General features: G+C 43.9%; 1 protein-coding gene across 4 annotated transcripts in view; it reads right to left on the bottom strand.

Annotated features, from left to right (window-relative positions):
* Nucleotides 1-573: 573 nt before the first annotated feature.
* GATA6 (GATA binding protein 6) overlaps nt 574-11623 on the bottom strand; it is a 32018-nt gene continuing 20968 nt past the window's right edge. For 3 of the 4 annotated variants that reach the window (XM_086682600.1, XM_086682601.1, XM_086682602.1), the window contains exon 7: nt 574-1934. In XM_086682600.1, the coding sequence (XP_086538726.1) occupies nt 1767-1934 (168 nt within the window). In that variant the 3' untranslated portion in view covers nt 574-1766. Of the gene's footprint in view, nt 1935-2516; nt 2653-11623 lie in introns of all 4 variants that reach the window. The other variant, XR_015242489.1, reaches the window with a different exon arrangement.

Genomic DNA, 11623 nt, shown 5'->3' with positions numbered 1-11623 from the left:
GCTCCCACAGAATAACTATAATCATACACGAAAAGAAGAAGTGCCCCCACACTTAAGGAGCCAAAATGAAATGCCACCATTGAGTTATGAAACAGTCTCCTGGTTTTCTGAAACCCAAGACTGTTCAGATCCTTTTCCCTCTTCTGCTGAGTGTTAAGGACTTCAACCTCAGGTGAATGTGGAGGCTTGGTGGCACTTTGCAAAAGCAGGAACTAGAAAGGAAAACCATTCTGTTGCTGGGTCTTAGAGTATATTTCATTCAGAGGGAAAGAAACTCTGGACTTTTTAAATGTTTTTAGGGATTAGTCCTAAATAGAATGCTTACAATCTCAGACAGCCATATAATACTGGGTCCTTTTCACTTATAAAAGTTGTCCCCAGTGCAAATTGAAAATGATAACGGACTGCATGTGCCAACTTCAAATAAACCAAGGTATAAAGCAGCTCCAAAAGGACAATTCATTGAAAGGAAAGCCAACAGGCAATTTGCAAACATCACATGCGCTTGTTTTATAGGCGTATCTCTAGCCACATACAGTATCAAAATGAAACTAAAAGGGAAGGAACTCACTGTACAGAAGACAAAACAATACCCTTTTTATTTTTAAAACTCTGGTGAAATAGGTTTCCATAGGACATCCCATTCTTAAAAAATTTAATGTAAACCAACCTGCCTGTGGGTCAGTCACACGATAGACTTCATCGTAGTGTGTACAGATGCCTAGAGTATTTACAAACGTTATCTGTTAGGTAGTAAAGTTTTGTTGAATTTTTTCCAGCACAAATTCCACAGTAAAATAAAGAGGGGATACTGGTGTTTTTCTATAAAAATTCTTAACAGATGGATAAAGGCAATTTTCCTGAGAGAAGATTTGTTCTTGAAATATTTCTCTTTAACAACTGGAAATATAGAAATGGGATGTAGTTGTAAAAGAAGCATAAGAATGTCTAAGTTAACATTTTTCTTTTAAATTATTTAAGTACCATTAAGTTAAAATGTTTACATTCATTATAAAAAATGTTGTTAAATCTTATGCAAATGATTTAACACTGATTGCTGCAACGCAAATTGCACTTTTTAAAAAAATTATTGTTTACATGGAAGAAAAATATCTTGTTTGCTACCCTGTTTACAAATCCCGACTGACCTCAGGTCAGTCCCACAATGTGAACTTTGAGACATCAGTCACAGTGTACGTTAAGTCATAATGCAGTCTTGCACACGGAGTAATATTTTTGACGAGAAACCTCACGAACTGACTCAGCCTCCAGAGGTGTGTACCAAATGGCCTCAAGTGGTCTTCTCCATGAAAGCACGTGAAATTCAGGTGTGGAAAAGGTACGAAGAAATTCTGGAATAACCAAAACCGATCAGAAGAAGCACATGATTTGGGGCAATACACATAAAACCCTTTTTAAAAAAAAATCTCTCAATATTCCTTAGCAGGCAAGGCCCCGGTCCTAGTCCCAGTTTCTGGAAGTGGCACAGAGGACGTCAGATGCCCCGGCACACCCAGAGGCAGGCTGGCTGGAAGTGGCCGTGTCCAGGAGGAGGTGACGTGCTGTGGGCTGCACTGGCCCTTCCCTGGAAGCCCTCCATCTTCTCTCTGGCTCTTCAGAGTCAGGGGCAGGGTGGTAAGGCAGAGCAAGCCTCTTGGGAAATACATCTCTTTCGAAATAAAGGCACGGAAATCACGCGTCAGAGGAATGTTCTGTCAGCATACTCGCCCTGGTCTGGACGGCTTGACAAAATCCCCGCAGCGGGCTCAGGCCAGGGCGAGGGCGCACCAGGAATCCTGTCTCACCGAGGATGTGACTTCGGCCGGAGAGGCCAGGCTGACGCCTATGTACAACCCATCTTGACCTGAGTACTTGAGCTCGCTGTTCTCAGGATTAGTGCTCTCTCCTGTGCCAGACATCACTGAGGTGCCCGCCTGGCGGAAGAGAGGGATAGAGGGGGAAAGAGAAGGGGAGAGACAGTTATCGATCAATCTGTCAGGCGGCACCATCTTGCAAGCTAAGCACATGGAGACAAAGGAGATGGGCAGGGGGGCCCAGGCAAGAGCTGCCCACCATGTTGCATGGTGCCACTGACCTACCCCTGACCACGTAAACTCTTAGAAACATTCTCCTGTGAACTTGAGAACTCACAGCAGTAATTCCTGGCAAGATGCACAGCTGGACAAAGGTAGGAAAAAGGAACTGCGGGAGGCCTATTTGTAAAACGTACCAAACTCTCAGCTCTCTGGCAGTGAAACAAACCACACTGCCTAGGTAAGTAGGTCTTAATGACGCCCACACAATCTAATCATTTCAAAAGAGAAAATGCGGAGCCCCCACCACCACCACCCCCCACCCCGGCACACACACAGCACAGCTACAACCTTAGCAGTTATGCCAAAGTCTAATATGGAAAGCCACACAGCTCAGCGAGGCATGATAAATGAAATTTTTGAGCACTGACTTCATGGAAAATGAACCCACGTGTACACAGGTTTAGTATCTACCGCATTTACCTGAATTCTTTTCAAGGAGAACCGGCCATTTTGAAGGCAGACCACATTATAAAGAAAATGCTAACATCTTATATCTGTCATGGTGGTGGCAATCATTTGTTGAAACAAAAGATCACTCCTCTTGTTTCATTCATTCCTTCCATCCAAATGAGAAAGGCCAAATAGAAAACATGGTATAATTTAGTAGAATCAAACCAAAATAACTAAAATCATGTTTAGACTACAGTTTAAGAAAACAGTTGCATTTGACTTTTTTAAAAAATTCTAAGCATGGGGCACCTGGGTGGCTCAGTCCGTTGAGTGTCTGACTCTTGACTTTGGCTTAGGTCATTTTCTTGGTTTGTGGTATCGAGCACCACATCGGGTTCTGTGCTGAGCATGGAGCCTGCTGGGGATTTTCTCTCTTCCTTCCTCCCTCTCTCTGCCCCTCCCCTCCCAAATAAATAAACACTTAAAAAAAAATCTAGCCATGACTAGCATGGTCCCCAGGTGTGGCTCCTGGGTGTGGCCTGGTGTGGCTCCGAGGACAGGGGTCAGTGACATCAACAACACCCAGAAAGACAGTGCCCCGTCCACACACAGTGCCCCCAGAGGTTGAGAAGCCCCAACATGTCAACACAACATGTCTTCCTGCCTCATCCTTCACCACTCTGAGTTCTAGAACATGCCCCCTCTGGTGTCGGAACTCAGCCCACACACATGCATCAGCCACAACTTAGACCTGCAGAACATTCTGCTGTCCCCTCCTGCCAGGTACAGGAAACACAGCTGTGTTTCCCTTGGGATTTGTATGCATGCTACACTTAGATAAGGACTTACAAGATCTATAAGGACACAAGGGAACACGCAGGGTTCCAGGGGAAAGAACAGGGTACAGTGACAGCTGGCATAGCTTAGAAGTCTGCACGAACCAGCCTTCCTTCCAACTGAATGCTAACCACCCCATCCACAGGGCCCTCATTTCCTTCCAAAGAGAAAAAGACAAGAGGAAAGACCACTACTCTCTCAAGCAAGCCCACACCTTTTTGGAGAAAGAATGTAAGCCACTGTGGCTACAGAGGGGCCACGGGCCAGCATCCCAGTGACAAGATGTGGCACCACCCCACTGAGAAGGGCAGTCACCTCTGTGGTCTTAGGCCTGATAGCCTGGAACTTGGCCTTACTGTCACACAATTGCTGAATGAGGCTCACTGAGAAAGTATCAGAGCCCAGAGCAAGCTCAGAAGAACTGCCTAAGGTGTCAGGTCTGAGAAGGACACCTAGGGGACAGGGCCTTGTGTCAGTTAACGGACCAATGCTGCTTCCACGGTCTGGATGAAAGCATCATGGAAACCCAAGGCTGGCATCTGGGAAAACTGAGCCAAGGGGTAGAGTAGACCTCTGCATGACCTCTGTAACTTACTTAGAAGTGATTTTGTAAACCTAAAATCACTTCAAAGTAAAAAGTTTATTAAAAAATAAAGATAGAGGCTCCTGGGTGGCTCAGTCGGTTAAGCAGCCGACTTTGGCTCAGGTCATAATCTCACGGCTCATAGGTTCGAGCCCCGCATCGAGCTCCAGCTCAGAGCCTGGAGCCTGCTATAGATTCTGTGTCTCCCTCACTCTCTGCCCCTCCCCTGCTTGCACTCTGCCTCTCTCTGTCTCTCAAAAAGTGAATAAAAACGTTAAAAAAAATAAAAAATAAAGATAAAATAATAAAAAATTAAAATGTAGCCATGATCCCATACTTAAATCATGGCTTTTTCCTTCTAGAAAGCTCTGAAGTTCATTATTTCTTCCTAGCTTTCAGGGTTTAATCCCACAAATCACTGGATATTTGTTTTTTTGACACAGCTAGAATGTTTTGTGCTTTTCAAAACATCCATTTGTCTGGCTGAGCTGATGTTATATCTCCTTCAGAGAAACACGGGGCACCAGACACAGGCTGAACTGAATGAAAGGTATGCTGAGCCCCCTTGGCTCCACTTGGAGGCCTGGAAGTCAGAGTGGTTTTGCTCTTTCTGGAAAAAAAATCTTGTTTTTCTCTCCAATCTTCACAATAACCACATGAGGCTGGGAAGGAGGGTCGGGCCATGGGACTTCCTATCTGCCCATCTCCACTTCCTCCCAAATGGACAGACTAAAGCCAGCCCCTCACAGCTAACCAATCCATCCCTTTCCTGGCAAAAAGGTGGGTTTGTAAAAATGCAGCGACAACAGTACTGCCACACTCAAACTTCTTTTTAAATTAACACAAACTTAGGGGCACCTGGGTAGCTCAGTCGGTTAAGCAACTGACTTTGGCCCAGGTCATGATCTCACAGTTGGTGAGTTCGAGCCCTGCGTTGGGCTCATTGCTGTCAGTGCAAAGCCTGCTTTGGATCTTTTGTCCTCCTCTCTTTGTGCCACCCCCAACTCTTGCGTGCTCAAGCTCTCTCTCAAAAATAAATAAACATTTTTTAAAAATTGATTAATTAATTAACATTTTAACATAAGACTTAAACTAAGGGCTTTGGGTACGTAAGAAAGCAAACCTCACAAAGTCACTGAGATGTCAAAAACTTAGAATTTGAAATAGCTGAAATAATCCTGTCAAACACACCAACAAAACTATGGATTTGGTTACCCATATAAATAGAGTAAAGTAACTTTAGTCATTAATTCCAGAAACTCCACTATGAGCAAACCCATCACAGACCCAGATTTAATCCCCCCCAAAAATAAACAAAAGGGTGATACTCCATTACTCCGCATTTTAGAAAGGAGCTATCATACAACCAACAGAGTGGGCACACTTATAAGTGATGGGTCACACCCAATTCCATATTGATCTACCTATTCCCAGAAAAAAGCACATGTGCATTTCTCTGACTAAATCTGACTTCACCACAGCAAGCCTTTCTGAAAGAAAGAGGGTACCCACCCGGATCGGCCCAGGAAGCAGCCTGCCTCACATGGCCAGACAGGCTGAGATAGCAGAGGGGTCGTCACCACCACAGGTCAGCAACAAGAAACATTAGCAAGATGTTTATGAGAGCCAGGCACTGGATCTATGAGCCCAAGGAGACAGACGCTCCCTGGGTGAGCTCCCAGGCCACATACATACTTGAAAGTAAGAATGGTCAACTGCCCATCACAGATGATAAATGAGTGGCTGAGACATTGGAAGGGAGCAGTAGGTCAAAAAAGGAACCACAGAGGGGAAAGGATTCCGGGGGTGGGCCACACGCAGCCTGCAACGCTGGGGGCCAATATGGACGGACTTGCAAGCATTACCCTGCTTCAGCCGTCTACTGAGTGAGGTCACCTCTCCGAGCCTCCTCCTGGGGAAACTAGAAACTAGCCCTCACATCACCCATCAAGTAGGGCTGTGACAATTCAACGTTTGCAAAAGCATCAGCATGGCGCCTTGCCATGGTAAGCATCAAGGGAAGCCATTATTACTGGTGAGGAAAGGGTATTCGGAAGGGGAGGCATGCAGGGCACAATCTCAAGCAAAGCCAGCTGAAACGGAAGGATTAAGCAAAAGGGGCAAGGGCACAATGTGGGAGAGGTAACCGAGAAGGCCTCATCTAAAACTCTCTACGCCTCAGGTTCCTCACCTGGAAAATGGAAGCTAAAAAAGACGCATCTGTATCCTGAGGTTATTGCAAGAACTCAATTCATTAAGATACATAAAGCCTTTACAACAGTATCTGACAACAGGAAAATGACAGAAGCAAACAGCACTATTAGTATTATTTTATTATTATTGTTAAGGAGCACAGACCTAATTTAATCTCCCCACCTTTGCCAGGTTGGGGAGACTTACCACCATCACTTGGTGGGAGCAAAGGTGGAACTCATTCAGAGCTAACTGAAAACCACCTCAACAATGACCATCTTTTTTTTTTTCAAATGCTTATTTTATTTTTGAGGAAGAACATGAGCCCAGGGGGCAGGTAGGGGGAGACAGAGGATCTGAAGCTGGCTCTGCGCTGACAGCATCTAGCCTAATGCGGGGCTCAAACTCACGAACCATGAGGTCATGACCTGAGCCAAAGTTGGACACTCAACTGACTGAGCCACCCAGGTGCCCCAGCAATGACCTTCTTCTAATTGTTACTGACAACTCTTCAGAGAACAAAACAAAACAAGGTGCTTCTTTAGCCCTTCAAAAGGCTCATGGGCCTTCTTCAAATAAACCACATTAAAGAAATCCTAATACCTTGAACATTATTCTTAACACCTGAGCAATAATCCTAACAGCTACCAACTGAAATACCTATTGTCTTCTTTGATCAGTCAAAAATGACTCCTACGTCAAAGGACAGGCAAATCCCAAATTACATGAGTGATGAGTACCTGAAAAACATCAGCTCATTTGAAATCAAAAGTGACATCTGACTTTCTCAGAAAAAAAAATGTGCTTGTGCCCAACAACTGAGACCCTTATTTGTAGATGGGGATACACTATTTCAACATGAAATACTGCAGTGCACAGCTTTCTTTTGTATGTCAATCATACCTCAATAAAAAATTAAATGTTTATGGAGCACCTGGCTGGCTCAGTCAGTAATTTTTTTTTAATGTTCATTTATTTTTGAGAGAGAGAGAGCATGAGCAGTGGAGGGGCAGAGAGAGAGAGAGAGAGGAAGACACAGAATCAGAAGCTGGCTCCAGGCCCCGAGCTGTCAGCACAGAGCCCAACGCGGGGCTCGAACTCACAAACTTCGAGATCATGACCTGAGCTGAAGTCAGACGCTTAACCCGCTGAACCACCCAGGTGCTCCTAGAGCATGAGACTCTTGATCTCAGGGTAATTAATGGGTTCAAGCCCCACATTGGGAGTAGGGCTTACTTAAATAAAAAAATAAAATAAAAATAAAATAAAAATTTTATGTAATGATACATAATGAAATCACGTGATAAGATCTGATGAGACTCTGATAACCCCAGTCCCCTCATCCATGGCCGGTGCAGCTATATTCTGGTACATGCCTTAAGCAGAGCCATCAAGAACTTCATATCCTACTGAGCTCTGTAATTGCACTTCTGGAGATGTGTTTACAAGGAAAGAATTCAAAGGAAGGGAAAGGCTCCTCATGGGAAGACATTCATGGCACAGTTATTTACAATAGTGGGAATCACGTAAATAATCTAATACCGAATAATACGAGATGGTTTGGAAAAGCAAGGTCCATCCGCTCAGTGAACTATGATGCAATTATTAAAAATAAGATCATGTGGCAAAGTGGGAAAAATCCTATAATGCAATGTTAAATGAAAAACAGAAGGATATAACTATGTCATCAGTAAAATTTATGCACAAGCGAAAGTATTTCAGGGGAACCCAAGAGAGGTAGGGCCAGGGGACCATCTATCAGCCATCTATACCTTCCTTTGAATATTTTAACTGAATGGAGTAGTGCTGTCTAACTTTGGGGAAGGTTGAAGACATTAGCACCAGAAATGTGATGCAAAAGCACTTGAGGGATGAGCCAGCCTGGAAAGAGTCAAAAAGTAGCAGGGGAAAAAATAGAGAGGAACCAGAGAGGAGGAAGTAACAGAGAGAAAGGAGGGCCAGAAGGGACATGTACCCCTGAAGTCACCTACCTCCAAGCCACCTAGCATCGGTTGGAACCTAGCCAGCCACGTACACGTGAAACATGGTCGCATGTAAGTTAAAACACCAAACAGTCAAAACCAGTATTCTAACCATATGAGAAATCTAGAATTGGCACAACTCTCCTTTAGAAACCTGGCTTGTCACATCATTGTTCGTCTTAAGTGTCTTTTCCTCTTTAGTATATTCAACAGCTACCTATCAAGATCAGTACAATTTGGGGGGGAAATCAGAGAAAACTTAAGACCCTAGACCCAAGGACATGCACACAAAATTACAAGCATAAATTTCAATTGGCTAATGTTTTCCCACATCTAGTTGAAACCTTGAAAGGACTTTAGTTCAGCAAAAGCAGGTATTTGAGTCACCTACACCCATCTAACCCAGCCAGTGTTTCTGGACAGAGGCAGAGGGGAGCACCTCAGATTGCCCACAGCTGAACCATCCTTCCTCCTTCTGGTGGACAGTTCAGGCAGGCGGAGGTCCTGGCTCTTTCTCTGATCAAAGTACATTCTGAGGGTGGGGCCGAAATCTGTTCTGTGTTTCCATTCACAGCTTATCTGCCCTCCACCCTCCTACAGACAACTGAAAATGGAGGCACTTCCTGTTGAAAGAATGTGTTATCAGCACCAGACTCAGCCTGGGCTTAGCACTGAACCCAGGCCAGGCTAGGTAGGAGACCTGGCAGAGCAGCTGGGCTGGAAATCTCCCTCTTAAAGGAATAAATGACTTCAGGGACAACCAGGCTGCTGCAGCCAGGACACGGAAAATATCCACTAGCCTGTGAAGCAGACACAGCTCACCTGTAGGTCACATGGACTTTTTTCTTTTCCTGTGAGAATAATTTTCGGACATATATCTGAAAAGTCAAGGATTTCTGATCTGATAAACTCGTAGAGTCAGTGGCCAGCAGTGTCTGGCTCACAGTGGGCTCACCCACCCTGTCAGTTCTCTTTCTCGGCCTCTACTTCACACACACCCTTACAGGCATGCCCAGAGACCCCTCCTAAGGCAGCGTCGGCTGGGCAACCCATCAGAGCTAAGGAAACCCTTACAGAACACAGCCACCCCACAGAAGAATAACACAGGTCCTCTAGCTTATGAATTATAAACATAAATTTCATTTTTGAGGAAGGAAACCAAAAAGGAGTCAACTGGGGTGTGTTTAGTCCTCCGTGCCATAATCTCTCTCGATGGAGCCTTGATCTGAAGAAACAAAACACTGCACCCCAGGCAGGTTGAGGGTGAGTGTGTGATCATTCCCAGAGCATGAGACTTTGATGATGATCACACTGCCTCTTTAACTCGAATTCAGACTGTCGGCTTCCATGGCCTCTGATCTGTCCTTCCTACACATCTAAGTAAGCTTGTGGTTACGGCTTTTTCTTGTGTGAGGGGAAGCCAGCCATCCCTCACTGCCAACGCTCTCTTCTCTGCTTTTGTAACCTCTAGGTTAGGCTCTTGCAGTGCTTTATAGCGGCCTGCCTCAAGTTAAAAAAAAAAAAAACAAAAAAACTAATCCCAACAAAGGAGAAACACTTTCAGATAAATCTGAACTTCCACCCTAAAAACTACACTCATTGCAGTTTGGATGGAGGTCATAGGACCAGACACAAAAGTGACTCACTAATAGTTTAGGAAGTGGCACAAGATACAGAAACACAAGAGTTCTGTCTCCATCAGGACCCATGAAACCCGTCTCCAGTAACAACTCCAAGCAAGAGAACATAGCGCCTTCTCTCACAAGCAGGGAGAGTCATGATCACTGCAGCCAATGACCTAACTCAGTTTTTAGCAAAATATTTTACTTATTTCCTTGTAATTTAACAAGCAAGTTCTTTAATGGAGAACTCACTGGCTGTCCCCTTGGGCCCTCACGCCCCTTCTGGGCCTGAGTAGCCCAGGTTATATCCAGACCCGAGGACGCTGCCCTTTCCAAGTAGGTAAAGACAACTCTATACAATCTAACCTGGGCAAAGGATCCCATTGTTTCATGCATCTATGCACCCATACCAGGTTTGTCACGGTGATGAAAGGCACGCCCAGTGTTTATGAGTGCCCTGGGACTATCAGTAAAATGTTAACATACAAACATAAATGACAGGGGCTGGGGTGCCCCACAACTTGAAGTCACCAGCATTCTAAAGAAAAAGTCTATCTTCTAAAATGAATCAAAATGGATGACTCTATTCTAGTTGTCAAATTAGGTGGCAAAGGATCCTGCGGAAAGATTTAAAACCTGGTAAATTATGATCTTTTATTTAAAAAAAAAAAACAACTGGTTTTTCAGATTGGATGAGTATCCTCATCTCCCCATTTCAATCAGAAAAAGCAGACCATGGTCTGAGAACCAAGCAGCATTTACAAGAAAGCGTTATGAAAGTACTGTCACAAGGAATGAAAAATTGTGGCGATCAGAATAAAATTATTTAAAATGTAGTTACTTTGTTAACACAATAGCTCTAGATCTCTTAAAGGAAAGTAAGGATTTATTTCTAATGCCTTGGGATAAAAAAAAAAATGCCACGCAAATAAAGCACATCACTATTAACTTCCAAGATTATATATTTAAATAATACTGTTCTCCTTGAGCTTCAAAGAGGTCTGCAGGCATCTCCCACTTATGCTACACAATGCTCTTAAGGACCAGATGGTAGGAATTACTTTTCCCTTTTAGTAGGAGGAAAACAGAGGCTTTACAAAACCTTGGCAGCTTTACTACAGTCACACATAGGGCTGGAGCTAGTGCCTGGATGCCTGAATCGATTTCCTTCCAGCTGCTACTCCGTGAACCTCAGACTAAACTGCAGACCATACTAAGGCTACACCATGAATCAAGCAAATAAGCTTAATCAGAGCTTTAAATTAAAAGTGTCTGTACTTAATAAGATAAAAATATGATTCTGGCACGTGTGCTCTGGTGAAACCAGGCCATGCTAACAACACCTAAAACTGCAGCACAGCAAGTAAACAGGCATTTGAACATCCTCAGACACTGACTTGAAACTCTTTACTCACAGGACTGCAACAGTACACTGAGATCAATACCTGTCGTTTATTTGTTCAAATCTTTCTTAAAATCTGAAGTCAATAAAATACTCTGTGCTCAGTCCCACAGATCCCAAGTGCTGGGTCTGGTGCGATAGGTAGCTGAATTATGAATTATCACATATGCCAACGCCTGTCTTCGTAGATGCTTTTTAAAGTTATTAAAATTTCAGAAAAAATTAACAGGTAGATCTCAACATGAACAAAGCAAACAGACTGTATTCAGTTCATATCCATTAGATCTTCATATCGCTAGTAACCCTTTTGGCAGACGCCCATGAAACGCATAATAAATTACTTTTGTTCCAGTAAAGGAATTCATTTTCTTCGAAGATTCATTTAGCAATAACATTTCAGAGCATTCTAAGCCAGATTTCTTAAATTTGGGCATGTTTTCCCGTAACATTATTTCATGTTTTGTGACAATTTGTATATTCTTACAGAGGCCCGGGTTGGGGGGTGGGGGGGCAACTGC

Source organism: Puma concolor, chromosome D3, assembly GCF_028749965.1.
Source record: "Puma concolor isolate L17-30 chromosome D3, mPumCon1.1.hap2, whole genome shotgun sequence".
Lineage (NCBI taxonomy): Eukaryota > Metazoa > Chordata > Mammalia > Carnivora > Felidae > Puma > Puma concolor.
The sequence above is the reverse complement of the archived record's forward strand: the minus strand, read 5'-3'. Positions and strand labels throughout refer to the sequence as shown.